The sequence below is a fragment of the Strigops habroptila genome, chromosome 1, assembly GCF_004027225.2.
Source record: "Strigops habroptila isolate Jane chromosome 1, bStrHab1.2.pri, whole genome shotgun sequence".
NCBI classification, from domain to species: Eukaryota; Metazoa; Chordata; class Aves; order Psittaciformes; family Psittacidae; genus Strigops; species Strigops habroptila.
Genome location: NC_044277.2, coordinates 61,956,214 through 61,976,249, shown reverse-complemented (window position 1 = coordinate 61,976,249; position 20,036 = coordinate 61,956,214). Strand labels below are relative to the sequence as shown.

General features: G+C 45.6%; 1 protein-coding gene across 1 annotated transcript in view; it reads right to left on the bottom strand.

The window, feature by feature from the left end:
• NR4A3 (nuclear receptor subfamily 4 group A member 3) overlaps positions 1–18,639 on the bottom strand; it is a 28,500-nt gene extending 9,861 nt beyond the window's left edge. Inside the window, exons 1-7 of the mRNA XM_030491958.1 lie at positions 18,244–18,639; positions 15,603–15,761; positions 12,296–13,182; positions 9,922–10,051; positions 8,806–8,978; positions 3,252–3,451; positions 1,881–2,059 (exon numbers count right to left, since the gene is read on the bottom strand). Of these exons, the coding sequence (XP_030347818.1) occupies positions 1,881–2,059; positions 3,252–3,451; positions 8,806–8,978; positions 9,922–10,051; positions 12,296–13,180 (1,567 nt within the window). The 5' untranslated portion in view covers positions 13,181–13,182; positions 15,603–15,761; positions 18,244–18,639. The remainder of the gene's footprint in view (positions 1–1,880; positions 2,060–3,251; positions 3,452–8,805; positions 8,979–9,921; positions 10,052–12,295; positions 13,183–15,602; positions 15,762–18,243) is intronic.
• Between the last annotated feature and the right edge of the window lie 1,397 nt (positions 18,640–20,036).

Sequence of the window (20,036 nt, the reverse complement as noted above, 5' to 3'; positions counted from 1 at the left end):
ACTCTTCATGTAAGGGCAAGCAACCAGTGTCTAACTGAACAAAGAATTATCATGTTAAAACAGGGCAGGGAGTTGTAGAGAGAATAAGTTTTCTTCCTACACAATAGCTTGTTCTACATTCACTCAGGCAGCTTGCTGTGGATCTTGTTCATTGACCCGCATCCTCTCAGACTCCAGGAAGATAATCAAGAACAAGCTATCTGTGTCTATCTAAAAAAGACATATCTAATATATAATAAACAATCTAACTCAGGGATATGTGCTACATATGTGTGAGCATATATGCCTGTTTGTAAATATACATGGAGAGACACAGCACCTGTTCTTGATTTATAGATACCTAAATGCATACACATACATATTATATATGTATATAGGTTTGCATATACGTACACATATATATCTGTATTTATAATACATATATTTAAGTATGCATGAACACGTCAGTGGATGTTTATATATAGGAGTAAAAAATAAGTTGGCAATGATCTTTCTCACTTTAACGTATCACTCATTTTGAAAATTATTCATATTGAACAAAGCAACTGCAATGAGTTATTCTGGACTTAAGCATTTTATCAAAGAAACAGGAATCTGGACCTTAAAGTACCATTTTCAACTGCAGGAGAAATGAACAGAAATTATTTAAGAAAACACTTTTCTTCAAAAATAGAGTTATACGTTTACCCTAACCCTTCACCAAAATGCAGAAAGGAAGTGTGTCACCAAACTCTGAACCCAAAACCTTGGCCCCACAGATATCAGCAGGAATTGGCCAGTTTTAGTTTTTGTATTTGCTATTGAGCATTTTATCCCATCACCTCATCCTAGGCAAAATGAAGACTGCAGCTGATATAGTTGAGGCCACTGCCAGTAAACTGGTGGATGCCTGAGTGCAAAAGGAAATCAATACCCACCCCATTGGAGCTTATAGCATCCATGGGAAGATCCAGCGCAAGGCACACTGGAGCCCTGTCTCACACTGATGTCACAGTTGCACCTTTATACTACCAGCTCTTCTGAAAGGAGTGTGAGGCTCTCTGCAGAGATAACAGCTTCTCTGACTTCCACTGTATGGTTGTCTGATACCCTTACTCCTGACCTTCCCTGCTTCCATCAGCCATGCTTCTTCAACTGCAAGAAGCCCAAGGTATGCAGCGTGTACTTTAAGGGGCTTCGTTGTTTCAGGAGTGAGAAAATTAGACTTTGTAAGGTTACGTTCCCCCATTTTGTACTTACTGGACAGATTTGGCAGATTTTGACATTAGTTTCCTGCTGCTGTTCATCCCAGCAGGCAGAAGGGGTGATATGGTCACATGCACACCCAAAAGCTTTTGTACAACTGTGAAAGAGGACTTTTTCCTTACTATCTTCCAATTTTCTCTCTCAAAAAAGCAGTACACGGAATGCCTACAGTAGCTTGGCTACTGAAAGCAGCCTGTCTGCCCTTATGAAGCTGCCAACTTTCTGGTCTGGCTATCTTGCTGAGACATGAGCTATACTAGCTCTCAAGCTATCTTAATATTAGTATTCCCACACAGAAGACCTAGCTGTAGTCATTTTATTAGGCTTTTCTGGAAATTCAGCAAGTATTTTGAACATTTTTGTAGGAACTACACACAATTTTCTTGGAAGCACTTTGCTTTTTAGAAGCTATTCCAAGAAAACAACAAAACCATGAAGAAATAGAGTTAGGTTACATTTTAATACAGGCATCTGATAGCCTAATGGTAGTCCACAATTTTCAGTATTGTCATTCCAATGCTTAAAAATCATACTCACTTTACGCTGAATATAGCTAAGTTAACTGAAATTGCTTGAATCTACATTAAAGCAAAGCACTATGGTCTGAAGCTTTCTATCGACAAAGGAGCGCTTACCTGTAATCATAGTTAGAGCTGATAAACTTGCTAAGGCTGGGATATCAAGGTTAAGGCTCTTTAAGTTTAAGGAAAAGTCTTTAATAGAGTCGAGCCACTCCCCAAATCCACGAAGGCACTGAAGTCTATGAAGCACGAGTCCATTGCAGAATACAAACTTATCCTCGGCAGTATCAGACCTCAAATAAAAATAATTGAAAAAATTATAAATTCATCTCCTACTTTACAGCAAAATGCATAACCAGTATTGAAGTGTCTGTCATTTAAAATCCAAGGCATATTATCCTGAGACATATGTAGGCATTCACGTTTACAATATGCTTCTCCCTTGGGGCCAAAGTACAACAAACAAGCTTCTGTGATTGCTTACTTGGTAGGGTTATAAGCCTGAGGTTAGCTGCAGCATGTGGTGTAGACTGTCTAATTAGTTAAGATTTTGGTCCTGCCCAAAGGCATAAACAGAGAAGACATTTTACATTAAATACTGTATGTTTGAACCAAAGGAATACTAAGCAAGTGCATTTTGAAATGCAAAACTAATGAAAACTGGAAAAAGAAGAGATTTTGCAGCTCTCAGCATTTACTTCATCTCATCTGCATTTTTCAGATGGTAAAAATTGATAAGGAAAAAACAATGGAAAATACATGCAATAATGCACCACATTGCATATCACATCATAAACTCTTTTATATGAAAATATGTGTGTAAGAGAGATAATACAGCCAAGCTCTCCTCTCTTTCCCCTCTGCATTCCCAATACTCCTGTTAAAAAATGCATGCAAAGGTCATTTTCAACCTAAGGAAACAGGGCATAATTCAAATCACCAGCCTGGAATTTTCCCAGTTCCTGAAACTGTTTTAGGTAAAGTGTCTTAACTAGTGCTACACTGACAAACAGTATCTCACTCTATTAAATGACTTGGTATTAAGAAGAAAAACAATCTGAACAAGATTTTAAATCTTCTTCATCCCTTTCAAAAATGGATGACAAAGATGTGCATGCACAAAAGAAGGGGAAAAGGAAAAAGCTTTCATACTGAAGGTGCTTTTCTGTAGTTTATGCTCATGAGTATGAAGCAAATAGTACCTGAGGATCAATTTTGATTACTATGGAAGAAGAGGATGGGGTATATCAAATAAAAAGAAGTACATTAGCAAGACCTATGTTCTCTTTTTAAATCACTTTCTTGGTTTTTTCTGCAGTGTAAAACAAATTACCATATCCTTTGGATGCAGACATTGCTGATGTTCTGTGGGATTTTTTTGGTACCATTAACAATATTCAAAGATAGCACCATATTTATTCTTTAAAAATATTTAGATGGATTATTTTTCACATCAGCTTAAGAGGAAATGAAATAAATAGTTACCTGATGGAGAGTCTTAGTACAAACAGCTCCAAAAAAGCTGATTCTATGAGTAATGTCTGATCTTCTTTTGGGAGGTCAGTAAATCCTGGGATTTTTTCTGCCCAGCCTCTAGTTATGTCAATGGAGGCAGTCAGAAGGTTATAGAACTGTTGTACATGTTCTGCATCTGTGCCTGCAGCAGCCTGATCAGTGGAACAGTACTAAAATGAAAGCCACAGAAAGCAACGTTATGTGCATTTAAGGGCATTCTGTGAAACATACTTCATTACTTGCCCAACAACATCTCTTTCTGTGGCAAGGCTGGTATTATTATTAAAGGCATAATAAGTAGGTCTATATCTATCTACCTATTTGGCTACCTACAGGCGTTTTGCTATTCAGATGTACATAGCAAAAATATTTCCACATTGTTTAATAAGAAAATGTTTAACATTTATAAATAAAATACAATAATTATCATCACATTTCACAAGTACTTGTATGCTATTAGTAAACAGAAACTGAAACCTGGTGGGTAGGATAATTTCCATCACACTAGAAGAGGAATATTATTTAACGTGCTACAATTAAACACTTTTCCCATTGATGAATTTCTCTTAGTATGTCCAAAACGCAGATTTCTTCCAAAACCTCTCCAATTGCATTTTATCTGACAGCAATACAGACACGTAAGATAAATCATGGTTTATCTGACACATGCAGCATTGCTTCATTTGAATACAGAATTGGTTCAAAGTAAAACAGCTGCCCCATATCACCTCTTATCCTTCAAATAGAAGCATTTAAGGTTCAGGACAACCTATTATCCTGCTTATGTGGCCATAACTCTTCTAGACAACCATTTGACAGACCCAGTTTGCTCAGCTTCCCTGTGACCCTCTGACAACTCCCTCCCTGCTATCTCCTACTTCCTCACCAGTGGATCCCTGTCACTCCCCTGCTGCTGCTCTCTCTCTTGGCAGAAAATAGAACACGAGGTTTCATGGCTTACTCCAGTTCTGTGCTGCTGGTTTTCTGAGCAGGAACTGGATAATTTGGCATTTATTGTAACAGCTTCCTTGCCATCATACATCTGGTGGGTTACTTCTGGGAAAGACTTCATACCCACTCTCTCTCTGGGACTCAGACAAGGAAAGGCTGAGATGGCCTCCATGGCTGAAAGAACTGTGCACGCCCTTTGGAAACAACTTGCTGCATGCAGCTAGGGCTTGAGTCCATCAGCCTAAAGGTCTCCCTAGCAACTCCCCAAGTCAGAGTGGAAGCAGGAAGACCCACCTCTCTTTCTCAATCAGTATCAGTGGGCTGGCAGCCTGGAGGGATCTTATTACAGGCATGCCACTGGGGCTGCAGATATCACCCAAATTGCTATCTGCAACTCAAAAGTCACCTCTGCGCAGGAAAGAGAGAGGGGGGCAGCAAGCAGAACTTATCAGGCGGGTGTCCTATTCTCTGCCCGTCCTAGTTGGAGCTGGTTGCTGTTGGTAGGTAAGGGATGAAGTACACAGTGTCAGAGTTGCTTATTTTTTGGAGAACCAGAGCAATCCTAGAGACCTCTGGCTGTATCTGGAGTACCGGTGCTAGCTCTGAATGACTCTGTTTTGCTTACTCAATGCTAACTGCATGAGTTTCTCATGGTAAACTCCAGCTCACATCTCTAGTCAGCTAGTGAAATGTGTAATTCCTCTTACAAAGTTCATGTAGAGACAAATTCTGCCCCAGCTACTCCGAAGAATCATGTCAGAATGAAGCAGGTAGAGGCCAAAATACAAAGTGGAGCAGTGGTAGAATAATCTTTATGCCGCATCATTTACGTTTTCACTCCCCCATCTGAATGGAGCAGTTGAGCATGCTCAAGCAGCATGAAATAACTACTCCTGGCACTGGACCTCAGCTACATATGCTGGGGTGATTAGTGGATAGAAAAAGAATATATGCTTTTTCAGACACCTTGCATGTTCCGGACCTTCTTAAAATGAAGCTGCGGAGCAAGCCAAGCCAGTGTGCATCCTGGCTCTGGGAGATGTGCTTTGCCATGCAGGAGCTGACTAAGTCCTCCTTTCAACACAGGGAAACCAAATAGGCTGATGGAAAGTCCTGCCTTGCCATAGGTATTGTTCAGGCAAGAAACATGCTTGATCCTTTGAGTGGTGAAGAGGAAGGAAAAGTAAAGGAAAGAGATACTACCCTAAGTTCATTCTAAATATAACTCATCACAAGTCAGCATAATTATGCCAGTTATTAATTTGTCCCAAATATTTGTAAAACACACCTTTGGCAAAAGTAAGGCAAAGTTTTAATGTTTTCTAATGAAACCAAATGCTGCATTATGTCACATAACTGTGAATGCTACAGTATGGTATATTCCACATGGGGCACTTAATTAAATTAAATACATCTAAAAGAATTATAACCTGTATGTTGTTATAGTTTATCCCATGAGAGCAATTTTAGAAGAAAGGTAAAAAATAATATGGAATTGTATAATTTTTAGCTGCTTTAATACATCGCTGCTCACTACAAAGAGTCTGCACTTACAAAGAATAGCTAAAATAAAATACTATTTACTTGTTACAGACTTAGGAGTATATAAGTAACCATAAACAATATGTGTGGTTCTGTTTTATGCACCAAAAACTCGGGGTTTTTCCCTTATTAATTCATTGAGAAGAGGTGATATTTGACCTAACTTCTGACCAAGACAGATGGTAAGCCTGCCCTTGGTCAGGAGGCCACAGTAGGGAAGGGATCAAATCTGCATTTCTTAACCTGCCCTATGCAAACTGGAGGCACGCTATGAGAAAGCCAGAAGACAAAGCTCTGCCTTACTTCCTTGCTCAGAGTTCCTTTGGGAATTAAATGAAACCTGACTGTTGCTCATGGAAAGGGTTGCATGTGTAGCAAGCAACATTAAATTGTATGGTATATCTAAAGAGATTCAGAAAGCCTGATGTTGGAGAGCCTTATAGCACAACCTAGCTCTACCCTTTGCCTGCTTTCATCTGACCTTCATCAACTGCTTCAGCTACAAAACCCCAACAATAACTTCTGTGCACAGAGGAGAAGCTATGCTTGTTTTTCTGAAAGCCCCACTCTTTGCTTAATTTTGTGGCTGGGGAAGGTGGGGGGATTATTACCTAAATGCTGCACTCCCCCTCCAAAAAAGCAACACTTCTATTTAAATTGGTGGCTAATCTGCAAGAATAAGGACAACAAGATAGAGGGTCTGTTTCTCATCTCATTTACTTAGAAGTGTAAACTCGGAGAATTGCACCAGTAAAACGGGTGTGAGACCGGACTGCGGCCCTTGGCCTTTAAGGAATTCATAAACCAAATTCTCTTCCTGGCAATTGCTTTTTTGAAACCAAGGACCTAAATATACCTTTGCTGTGGATTGGTAAATTAAAACCAGTGCTGAAATGAAAAGTAGCCATGTTCTGGAGAGAACCGGTTCCAATCTGGTTTGGTTTAAAATTCATAGCTTACGTAAATTTATTTTTTGTTTTGGTTTTTAAGGGGTTTTTTTGGAGTGTGTAGGTTTTTTTGGGGGGGAAGAAGTTCCTCTCCAAAACTCTTATCAGTGTTTTTAAGATGGTAAAGACCTTACGGCTTGTAAACATGAAGACCATGCTAAACATTAAGGTCATGTCTGCAGAAGTGTTAGGACTGATTTCAAAGCCAGATTTCCAGATCTACCCATTTGTGGTGCTGGGCAGGGGTACAGCGTAGCTGAACATGCCGTAAGTTTGTCTTTACAGGTACAGGATTATGCTTCGAAGGGATTTTTTAGCATTGCAGTGTGCTTACAGCATATTTCATTCAGTTAATTTCAGTTTTTAAGCAGCATTTGTTTCTGATCTCCCTTAACTTTTCTCTTTAAGTATAAGGTTTATGAAAAACCTAAGAATCTATTAATTTCTTTAAGCACATTTTTGTCTTTTTGGTACTACTGAGCACAACAATTATATATTTTATTGTAAAGAAAAACCTAGATATTAATACATCCTAACAAACAATCATGCTTAACCTTTTAGCTACCAAGACTAAATTAATTTACTGTCAATCATATGCTTCCTGTAATGTCCAACAGAATTGTTCAACAATTAGGTCTATGGGCTGTTTTCATTAAAAGAGAAATACTAACTGCAGGACAAAGAAAAAAGTCACATAAAAATACACATATATATAAAAATTCACAGTTTTTGTTCAGTTTTTTGTAAATGCAAAAGATCTTTATATAAATAAATAAATATATAATGTCAGATACTGCTTTCATGGCCTGGGCTATTATATGCTTGTAATTCTGTGAAACCCAGCAGATATCTGTCAAAGAGCACAGCTCATCACACACCTGGGTATTTGCAGAATGACCCCCTGAGACATCCTGGTTAAGTTAAAACATGCGTAAATATGGCTAATGCATTCTCCCCCTAAAAGGTTGTCAGATACTGAATAACTAGACTCTTAATAATATTAGGGAAATTATATGATTGTGTATTTACAGATTATCAAGATAAAAGATGTTACAGCATGCTTAAAATTGCCAAATTATATACATAAGTACAGTCTAAAATAGAATAATATGGTTTTTATATAATTATAAAAAAATATGTTTTAGTATTGAATATTACTTAGCAACAAGTGATAAACAGCTGACGTAGATGTTGCCTGAGTACAGCTGTATTTTTTACAGTCTTAGATTTAATCATTTTTCATTAAGGGGAAGGAATTTTACCCTGGTTTTCCTGCATTTTCTTTCTATTCCTATATCAACCTGCCTAAAAATGTATTTAACGAGCCATAGCAATGCTGTATTTTAATAACTATAGAACAGGTTTTTTAAGCTTTCAAGATATTCCATGAATATTTAAATGGTGAATATGATACATAAAAGAACAAGGTTACAAAAATGTATAATCTATGGTAAAGCTTTGCTGAGACAGTTTTTTAGAATTTTTCTTTTAAAAGGCTTGTTTTACAAATGTGAATTTTACTGGAGAAATACTCATGCTGGGCTATCCAAAGCCAGACCCTGGCCCCATTTGAACAATGGCAAAATTCCTATTGATTTCAATAGAAATGGCCCTATCCATCCACTGCTACTTTGCGCAACCTTTATATCTGAATATCAGGGAAGTGCTATTAGATTTTAGCCTTCAGAACCTGGAAATTAAGATACTGGACATGTGAGTACTGTTCCTAGTTTGGTAAATTAATCGATTGTATTATGATTGCTAGTGTTTTGGCACAGCCTTTTGCAAGAAGAACGCTCTGTTTATCCGTGCATTTTTGCTTTCATTCACCCATGGAATATACTGCAGGTGATTTTGTGTCTAAGATCCTTGTGATGAATAGTTCCTAACAGCAATTTCTACTGCACCTTCTTGTTCCTCATCATCCACCTACTATAAAAAGGACATGGCTGGCTGGACAAATTTCTACCCTCATCCAAATTTCACATTTAGTTTCATTTTATCAAACCAGCTGGTAAGTAGAAATGCAGTTTGTGAATCATTTCTATGTAGAAAATAAAGAGGCAAAGAAAAGTGAGACATACTCTTGAATAGTCAAGCTCCCTGGGCGTGGAATCGGTTAAAGCTCGTACAAGGGCGTTCATCATGCTGATGGGAGGAGAAGGCGGGGAGGGCTGAGAGGGTTCTTGCTGTAAGGGGCTCTTTGGTTTGGAAGGCAGCCGACCTCTTCTCCCTTTCAGGCTGTCGGTACGGACAACTAGGTAACAACAGAAAAAGCAGGAATCAGTTGTGAAGGTACCAGCAAATGCTGGATCAGAATGAACACCTGCTTTTCTTATGGTCATCAGCCCAGCCAAAGTAAGAGCATTCTCCAGTTTCAGCACATGCTGTTGATGCCTTTGATTGCAAAAGAACACAAATGATACCAAAATTGCGTCAGACCTATGATCGTAAGCAGTAATGTAGCTGCTTACTTACAGCCCAGCTGTGTTCCTAGTGTTCATGCTTTGTTTGCAGCACGTCTGTGTGCCCATGCACACACACAGACACTCTGCTGCTGAAAGAAAACTGAATGTGAAACACAAATTCTATTGTTCTTACTACTGGTGCACCTTTTAAAAGGCACAGTTGTTCATTCAAAGTCATTTTAGCTTTCTTAAAGCATGTGAAAAAAAATGGTCACGCTATATAGGTTATATTATCCATGTTAGTATTTGCAATGGGACTGCTCATACAGTATTACTCACATACTTAAATATTTGCAGAATTGGGACTAATGAGTTGATCCTGTTTCCATTTAAATTAATTGCAAATTTACAATCAGCTTATGGGAATGAGACAAAATCCTATGTTAAAATGCACACAAGCCAGTGTAGCCCCCAGTGAGATAACAGGGGGAAGCCAACAGCATTATCGAGCAATGTTCAAAGTTAATAAAGGAGACATTTTGGCCAGTGTCAAATTATCCTCTTGTGACTTTGCTGTTCTTGAACTCTGGGGTCTAAAGTCTAAATATGATAATATGGGTGAAAAGAAGAAAATCAATACATTATTGCACAAATACACCTATTTTGGGAAAAGTTATGAATCGCATCACTATAAAATTCTTTGTAAAGACATCCATGTCCACACAGACACAAACACAGTTTCATTAAATGTAATATTTCAGTGTCTGGGATGATAATAGCAATAGTCCTTACCTTCTTTAACCATGCCGACGCTGAGACACTTCTGAAACCGGCAGTATTGGCATCTGTTACGACGTCTCTTGTCCACTGGACAGTTTTTGTTTGCCAGACAAACATATTTTGCATTTTTCTGAACTGTTCTCTGCAGAAATGCAACACAAAAATAGTAAACCGATCATTTCTTGAGCAACTTAGAACCTGACAAAATGTGTTTTAATTACAACATGAAAAGCGACAGTGCAATTCATATAATTAGATAAAATTAATTTCCTAACACACTAGCCTGCAGGAAGAACAATTTTATTAGTGTTAGCTGCTGACAATGAAAATCATCTAGGATTGTTCTGAAGCAAGTCTCTGGAGACAGGCAACTTTGAATGATAAAATCATATCTGAAATTACCAGGTCATCACATCTACCTTTGGGGATTAGATTATCTCCGCTTTTAATATCCCTTTGGGAACAATTTTCTACTTGGTTCATTCCCTTGATTATTGATGACCTTATTAAAATAAAATCAAAATGATCTGCAATGTACTTCTTTTGCTATTGCTATTGTTAGTCAAATACCACAATAGCTGGTTTGGTTAGCCATTAAAATCATTGGGGAGAAAAATACAAATACCAGAAACCCCTACAAAATATGGTTAGTTCAATATTCTGGGAAAGCTAACCTGACCCGGAAAAAAAAACCAAAACCAAACCAGGCAGAATTATACTGTAGTTATATACATTTAATTAACTCTAAAATGATCTTAAGACTACACAATAAATCTGAAATTTGTAAAAACCTGGTAAGCTTTGAGAGAATGTAACAAATATTGATGCAAAAATGTAATATGTGTTCCCATCCTTAAAATCAAAGATAAGTCGATAAATAACTTGGTACCAAGAAAAAAGACATTAATAGGACAGACATGAGAACAGGAATAGATTTATCAACTCAGCATTCAGTATTATTTTTTTCACTGCAATTAAATTAATGGATAAATGTTATTTCATAAATTGTGTTTCTTATCAACTAACAGCCTCAATGTACTAAATATAAGAGCCACAGCAAATACTTATCATTGTGCTTTGGAGCTGAAGACTGATTAATTTTGCAGAATAAGCTCTAGATACTGCTCCCAATCAAGGATATGCTATTGATTTCCACAGGGTCAGGATCAGGCCCATAAGAGCTGCTATTTCCGGGTTATTTGTGTCCCCTTTTCCAGTTACATTTAAATAACAAATGAGTTTCACGGGAGATGTGTATTTTACTGTGTTGTGAAAGGATTATTATTAAGTAACATTGGCAGCTCCATCTACAATTAAACAAAAATGTTATAAGCCCTCCCCCCAACTATTTTTGGACTGTTTTGTTTTGGATGGTTTTGTTCCCATCGTAGCTTTTACCAGAACAGGGGCATGACTGCTGTCTTCGCAGAAAGGAACATACCAAATCAACCCCAAATGTATCAAATCCTAAGCCTGTTGACCAGAACTAATCTTAACAAAAGTCTGTCCCAAGTTCTTCACTTAAACAAGCTATTTCTTAAAATAATACTGGAATCTGAACTCAGCCTGTTGAAAAGAAATAACGAGGCACTCAAATCTAGGAGCAAAAAGAGAGTATCCAATTCTTAAAAATACAAACACAAAGTTTCCACTGGGAAACTGCCGTGTGTAAGTTATTTTTGTTGCTATTCAGCTGCAAAGCTTTCCTGGATACCAAGCAGGCATGGGGACCCTGTGCAGTGCTTAGTCACTGCTCTGCAAGCAGCTTTCCACTAGAGAAAACTCACTGGGCACCTGAACTGCAAAGTAGTGATGAGGCAGCAACCAAATAAAACTAGAAGTGCTTAGGTTGGTCTCACATGTGAAACTGGTTTCCCCCTGAGGCCATCCCCACAACCTTCCTCACCCCAACTGCCCCAGGGCAAGAAATGGCACTGCTGCCATCAACTAAAATATCAAGTGGACTTTACGATTTCTGGGTATCTTTTTTTGGTTAAAAAAGAGGTTTAGTTGGAACGAGTGATGAGCAAAACCCAGGTTGGATGTATTCCACGTGAGTTTCGCGATGGAGTAAATGCAGTTTATAGCTCAGGGCTGACCTGTGCTCCGTTGAGGGATGCTGGCAGACCAGAGATGTGGTTTGCCCAGCTCACTGTCCCGGCCCTTTCTCAGCCAAGACTGGCTGATGCTTTTATCCTACAGAGGGCTTGCTTTGGCCTTCTTCAATAGCTGGATGGGTGCCCATCCTGCTTGGCTGGGGGGCTCTGAGCTCTAACACAGGATGCTCCTGAGCCCTGTGGTTAGGACCAGAAGCATGCCAGGGGCAGGTGGGGAGGGAGGAGAGGCTGAGGGAAGCGGGGTAGGGAGCAAACCACAGAGCTCTCACCTTGAAGAAGCCCTTGCAGCCCTCGCACGTCCGTACGCCATAGTGCTGGCAGGCAGCATTATCCCCACAGACCGCGCAGGTGCCTTCCCCAGACGAGGAGCTCCTGCTGGGTGGAGATGGGAGGCCGCTGCTGCCGCTGCCACTGCTCTCACCCATCAGGCTGGAGGTGGCTGCGTTGAGGCCGAGCGGTGAGAAGGCTAAGGTGGCTGGTCTTTTGGCCAGGTGAAGCCCATAGGAATGGCCCTCCATGGGTGCCTGGCTGGTGGCGGGTCTATCGGAGCCCAGGGGCAGGCTCAGGGAGGCAGGGTCATAGCACATGTGGGCAGCTGCAGCCGGTGTGTGTGGAGGGGAGTGCTTGAAGTGGAAGAGGGGGAAGCGCGGAGGCACGGTCTTCATGGGAGCGGTGTCCATCAGGTGGCCGGGTGGCAGGCAGGTCTGCGTGGGCTGCAGTGGGGGCTCATCCCACAGGCTCTGGTGAGAGGGGAAGCCAGGCGTGGTGGGAGTGGAGGGCGGAGATTGTTTGAAGTACATGGAAGTGCTGGGCATCCCCTCATCCGTGGAGGGTGGCAGTGAGGGCTGATAGGGGGAGAGGCGGGTGTCTTCCATCTTTATGAGGGGCCTCTGGCCAGAGGAGGCAGATTGCATTTGGTAGAGGCAGGAAGGCTTGAGCTCGTAGCTGCCAGAGTAACCCTCCATAAAGGTGCTGAAGCTGGGCAGGGAGGTGGTGGCAGTGGCAGTGATTTCAGTACTGCTCAGGTCCATGGTCAGCTTGGCATAGTCAGGGTTCATGATCTCTGAGCTGTACTCCGAGCCATACGCGTAGGTCTGAGCTGCATAATTTGAACCAGGCGGTGAAGGACTATACTGCGCTTGCACACAGGGCATATCTGCAAGGGCAAAGGGGAACGTTAACAACAGGCCCAGGCGCTCAGGAACTTCTTTCCAAGAAGCTTTCCCACATTTCATGGAGCTCAGTTAGACACCCGACTCCCATTCTTGCCTGGACAGGGGACATATGTTAGCCTCGTGTCTTTGCCTTTCAGCAAGAAATATGCATCAGGGATCGACTAAGCATTAGGTATTACAGAGCCTGCTCTCATCTAGCCATGGGAGCAACTCCAGTTTATACCAGTGTCAGGGAAAGAAGAATCCATCTCAAGCTGCCCTACATCTGCTGCTTAATATACATAGGTGTCAACGAGAATTAGATAAGCAGAATGAAAACAGTTTATGGCTCTAAACCTGTCCCTGTATGCAACCATGCCGTAAAATTTTCAGGAAGGGTAAACAAGACTCTCAAATGCATAATATTAAAATCACATTTCATTTAAAAGAAACAGCATCTGCAGTACATGTCAGAGAATGACTCGAATCACAGTGTTTGCTACTTAGGACTTGCAAACTTCAATTTTGCTTACTCAACTCTGGGCCTTTGAAGCATATTTCTGGTCAGCTAATAATTGGAGGCTGCTGTCTGACTAGTAGTTTTAAGGCTTATCTATGGTAGAACATTCTCCTAAAGAAAGTGGGGGGTACAACATACCCTTGAATTTGCAAAAATGTAAAAGAAGTAGTGTGTGGTATTTCTGTTTTTATGGGAAAGCAAGGTTGAGGCTGCAAATATAGTTGGTTTTATCCATTAGTCATAAAAGCTAATGTGGTTCACTGGTAGCTGGGATGGGTGATAAAGATTTGATTTTCATTCTCTTCTTTTACATTTCCTACTAGTCTGCTATTTCCTTTGCTGCTCTCAGGAAATAATGGACCCAGTTCTGCAATCCATTTGGGGTTTGCCTGACTAAACACTGTGAGATTCTAGCCCAATATTTGCAACTCAAACTAAATGTGAGTGGCGTATTTTGGTTCCACAGCAGAGGAATATAAGGTGTCAATTAGTATATATTTTCTCATAAAGAGGAAAAAAAAGTAAATATGAGGAAAACATACATCAAAATTAAGTGCAGTTCACCTCTTCTTAATGGTAATTTATATTCCAACAGCAATTGAGAAACAACTCATACTCAAAAAAAAAGCTGCCTTGAAAATCATGAGGTTTTCCTCAGTATTTTAGGAACTCCCTTCACTTATAATTTTAAAATATTCAGTTGAGCCTGGCATGCAGGAATCCAAATAACTTGTGTTAAAGCAACTGCTAATTATTTCCTGCCCGCTTTGCAGATAAACATATTTAAACTGAGCACCAGATTTCAATTATCGTACTGTCAAAAGCCATTCAGATCTTCCTTCTTCTTGAGAAAACATTAAAAACTGAGGGGGGGAAAAAAAGTGCTGTTTTCTGAAATTAAGACCCTCCTGCTTGTAAATCTAAATGCTTAAAGAAGAAAGCAGGACAGCCCTTTCATAAGCTTTGCCTCCCAATGTTATTTCTGTTTTTTCTCTATCGTTTTCCTTTTTGCCATCAATTTCTGCCCATGCCATTCCACACACACACATTTCATGGCAAGTCCTAACACTATTGTTTGTTATTTAAGGGCCATCTGTTAAAATGTAGTGATCAAATGAAAAGGGGGAGAAATTCCTTCCACACACCTCCAGTGCAAACTGACTGAGGACCATAACTGATGAGTTGACAGATAATGTCACACGTGGACGTGTTGATGCACAACCCTGTGAAGGAAATAAAGTCTTTTTTGCTAGCTCAGAAAATAAGTGAGAGTTCAGGCAAACAGACCATCATGCTTTTTTATCGGCATTATTTTTCTGAGCATAACAGGGTTATGTCACTGAATTCTGTGCAAAGTGGAGTAAGAAAATAGACGTCTGAAATAAGTCTGACCCGAGGACAGAAAAAATATCCCTAACCTAAAGGTCTGGTCTCTCTTGGCTCTGTGGGACTCCTCCCTCGCCCTTTGCCAGCGCACAGATTCTAACCCCTACTTTTCCACTTGGGGCACCCATATTAATTACCCTGCAAAGTAAATAACCTGGGATTTTTTTTGTTCTTTATCCAACAATATTAAAAAAAGAGCGCCCCACAGGACGCGCACTGAAGAGCAACCTGTCATCAAAGCCCAAATGAATGGGGAAAAAAAAAGAGAAACAATCAGAGCAGGGACATTCAGAGCTCTTACCTTATTATTCTGCTATCTTTGCAAGAGCTTGAAGTAAGGGATGCCCAGTTTAAAACCAAGCAATCCCAAAATCCTTTTGGGATTTAAACACCCCGCAGCCCCAGGACGGGACGTAGGGAAGCTCTCGTACACACACACACATACCCCCCCCCCCCATACACCCCTCTCCTCCTCCTCCTCTCCCGGGAGGAGCCGGTCCGCAGAGCGCATCTTACCTGGCGGGTATCTTGCGCGCTGAATGGTGGGGCTGGACGTGCGGACGGAGGCGGCGGCGGCGGGCGGTGGCGGCGGTGGGGTGGGCGCCGGCTGGGACCTCTCTGCGGTGGCGGGTGCGGGGCCTGGCCTCGGCGGGGGGCGCTCTTCCGACCCGGGCTCTGTGCGCGGCGGCGGCGGGAGGAGCAGAAGGCAGAGTCAGGGGCGGCCGTGCCCGGAGGGGCTAAGAGGGGCCGCGGGGCGCATCGAGGGGACCCCCCCCACGCACACCACCCGCCTCACCTTCCCCCTTCACGGGTGGGAAGGGGGAACCGGACAGGGAGCGGGTTTCTACCAGCTCCCGCGCCCTCATCACACAAAAGCACCGGGATGGGACAGCGGAGCCGCCGGTTTGTTCTCCGAGCAAGGAGCCTGGGGAAGGCGAGAGCCCCAGGCAGGCTGACCGCAGCAAGCGAGGCGGCATCCCCGTGCGTCCGCTTCCCCGCGGGGACTTTCTATTTCTGGGGGAGAAGCTTGCTGGAAGTTTCTACGCAAAGTATCGGCCGGACCTGAGGGGTAGCCCACCAGCGCGGCCAGCCTGCGGTGTCGCCGGGCCCCGCTCTGCCCCGCGGGACGCCCGTTGTGCTGTTGGCAGAGGCGGGTCTGTCCCGGAGCTGCCAGCGGGGCCGGGGGCTCCGCGGCAGCGCGGGGGATGCGCGGCGGCACGGGTCCCTACCCACGGGAGCCTCTCCCGGCGGCTCCTTCTCCCGCTCCTTGCCTTTTTGTGGGGGTTTTCCTGCCTTGTCCGCGCCCCTCGCCTTTGATCCCCCGCCGGCTCCCCGGATGGTAAGTGGCTATCAGCTCATCCCTTTTTCTCTCCCGAGGGTTTTGTTCCCTCCCGAGCTCCTGCGAAGCGGCTTCCCGCTCTGCGCGGAGCGCCCTAGGGCTCCTCTCCCCCCCGTTACCTAGAGACACTAGCTGCGCTTTTAACCACGCAGCACCCCCCCGGACCGCGGCCGCCCGAGCCAGGAGCGCAGAGCCGTAAGGGCTGTAAATTAGGAGGAAATAACTACCCTTGTCAAAGCTCTTTTCTTCCTCCGTGCACTTTACATTCAGCCCCGAGTGACACCCCTCCCCGCCCTGTAATACGAGGAGGAAAGCGTGAAATACTCCATTGTAACTGTGACTTCTTCAGGCGAGTTTCGAAACCTTCATTTACCCGGGAGGGACCGCGGAGGGGGAAGCTCCATTGAATTAAAAAGTTTCGAGCTCCATTTCCACCGCCGGTTAGCTCGCGATTTTCATGATTTTAGGAGGCTGGGGGGATCGCCCCGAGCCGCACGGTCACTCCAGCAAATATCCAGGATCTCGCGTGAGATTCACCTCCGAAGAAACCGTCTGGTCTGGTTTAGTCCATTGTTTTTTTACCGGGGCTTGACTCCAGCATACAACGGTCTCCACGGAGGAGAGAAAAATAGGGCGAAGAATGTAATCGAGTGAAGCGGCTTGGATAAAAGTTAGCGATTCATTCCCAAACTTTTTTTTCCCTGGAGAAAAAAAAAATCCGATCCCGACACACCACCCCCCCTACAGAAAGCAGCGTTTTCGGCTCTTTCCCTGGGAAATACCCTCGCACGGAATCCATCCTCTCCCCAGATTGCGAGTTAAACAGCAGCGTTATTAACTAGCCGCGCGAAGGTGAGCCGCATCCCCGCCTGGGACAGAGTATCGCGATAATGCCTTCCCGACAACCGTCCCCCGGCATAATATCGCAACGCAGCGGCCGCACTTTCTCGCCTCCTTCCAAGACTGAAACTTCTTTCGCAGCTATTAAGGCGAGAAGGGAAAAACGAGCGGCGCGGCGGGGGCAGGGAGCGGGGTAGGAGCGGGCGAGGAGCGGGGCAGGGAGCGGGGTAGAAGCGGGCAGGGAGCGGGGCAGCCCGGGCTCCCCGCCCGGTGCCACCCGTGCCGGGGCACCGCAGCCCCTCGTTACCGTTTGTGACCTCCGAAGGGAAAAGTGCACATTTCCGAGGAGCAGATGCCGAGTAGACGTGCCGAGCAAAGCTCCCGTCTCATTTCAATACAATATGTCACATTCCAGCAATTACCTCTCGAGCGAGCTCCTTCGGGCTGCCGAGGGGGGCTGCTCTCTCCCGAAGTGAGGTCAGACCAACCTGCCCCGCCGTCTCTATTAGACAGCTCGAACTTGGGCAAACAAAGCCACCTAGTTCCCAAGCGCGGCTAAAGGAAGGAGACAAATTACTGCCATTCATCACCGCCGCTGTAAACTCCCCGCCGCCGCCGCCGCCGGCAGCATCATTTCCATGACAACAACTAGCAGAAATACCTCAGTACCACCGGCTCCGGCTCCCGCGCCTCTCCGCCGCGGTCCTCCCGTGTGCGGGGACCGGCGGTGCCCCGGGCACGGCGGGGGTTGCTGAGCCGGCAGGGAGGCTCGGAAGCCGGGCGGCAAAGCGAGCATCCACGGGGAAGGGGCGAGGAAGGGAGGGGGAAGGAGGAGGAGGAGGACGAGAGGGAAAAGTTTCAGGCAGATCCCGGCACGGCGGAGCCGCACCGCTCGCCGCCGGCATCTCCCGAGCATCTCCCCCGGAGGCGCAACTTTGTCCCTCTCCCGCAGCCGCTCCCGCTCATTTGTATACGTACTCGGTTGCTGTGGAGGTTCCGTCTTTACATCTAGTTTGTAGGTGCCCGCTTCCTTAAAGGCGCATGTAGGCGCTGTCCAGCGGCAAGACCCGAGACACAAAACCCCCGCGACTCCCGGCGGCTGCAGGTCCGGAGGGTGCGTTATCCCGAGGCATGGAAAAGGATTGCAAAAGCCTGAGGAGCCAGGAGCCCGTCCGCGGGCAGAGAGAGGGAGGGAGGGAACGGGCGGGCGGGCGAGGGATGCCGAGCCGCCGCCGCGATGTGTCTTTGTGTGTGCGCGGCGGGAGCCGGGCCGGGACCTGCGCCCGCGTCCCCGGTGCGAGCGCCCCGGGGTGCGCGTGTGCCTGGCGGAGAGAGGGGACGGAGGCGCCTCTCTGCGCTGCTCTCCCGCTCCCTCTCTCTGAACGTCATTTATGTGAGAGGAGCCCTAGCGGCCTCTCCATAGAGCGGCTGGAATGCGAAACGTCAATAGTGACGCCATGGGAGCCTGACGCTACTGACCCCCCCCCCTTCCCGCCCCAGTGTGTGCGCCGCGCTCCCGCCGCACCGCGCCGCGCCGAGCCGTGCAGAGCCGAGCCGAGCCGTGCACGGGGTGAGGCGGCCGCTCCGCTCCGCTCCGCACCGCCGGCAGCGGGACAGGGCGCCCGGCCGGCCGCGGCAGCACAAGACAGATTTACATTATATTATTTTATTATTATTATTACAAAGATCGAGTTGTGTTGTTTTGCAAACGCAGCAACTCTTTACTGAAGTGGTTCAAAGGAAAAAGAGCTTTGCTTGGTTAACAGAGGCACTTTCAGGATGAAGTATTAAAGGTTTCTTTTTTCTTGTTTTTTTCGCTTTTCCATTTTTAATTTTTTTCTTTTCTTTTTCTCAGTTTCTTCTTTTCGTTTTTTTTTTCTCTCTCCTTTTTTATTTTCCCTCCCCCTCCCCCCTTTTTTCCCTCTTTTCCTTTTTTCCCCGTTCTTTCCTTTCGGAACTCCCCAGTGCGCAGGAGCAGAGAGCAGGTTGGGGACGGCGCCGCTCCGATCGGCCCTGACAAAGCCCGGGCTCCAGCCTGCGCGCGTCTGTCTGTGTCTGTGTGTGTCTGTGTGTCTCGGCTGGGTCCCGCCGCCGCCGCCTCCGCGGGCAGCAGGCGCCCGCCGCTGTGCCCGGTGCCGCGTTTACTTCTGCAGCCGGCAGCCGGGCCGTTTGCGATTGTCACCGCGGCCGTTACTGCCGTTTCTGTGCTTGTGCTACTTACAGATGGGCTCCACCAACCGAGGTCTATCGGCGGGGGCCGGGAGCCTGCGGGGCCGCAGCCGGGGCTGCGCAGCCCGCGGCGGAGGGACCGGAGGAGGCAGCGGCGCTCTGGCTGTGCTCGCTCGGGTGCAGCCGCAGCCTGTCACCACCACCGCCGCAGACCGCGCTCTCGCCCCGGGCGGCGGGGACGGGAGGCCGGGCTGCACACCGGCGGCGCGGAGTCCACGTCCGGACTCGGGATCCCCTTCCCGAGGCGGCGGGCCCGGCGGTGCGAGCTGCCCCGTGTCCCGTCCCCCCCCCCGCGGCGGGGCCTCCCTGCCGGGCCGTCGCCGCTGCCAGGCCCCCGCTCCCCCCGCGGGGGAACCCGCCGTCCGCCGGGCTCCCCGCGCGGCGACACTTCCCCCTCCGGACGCAGCCAGCCCCCGGCGGGGCCAATCAGCGCCTCCACGTCACCGCGGAACGCCATCCTCGTGTCGCCGCGGCCAATCCACGCACAGGACGCGGCGGGCCCCGTTCCGAGGGGCGGGGCGTAGCGGGATGACGCACGGCAG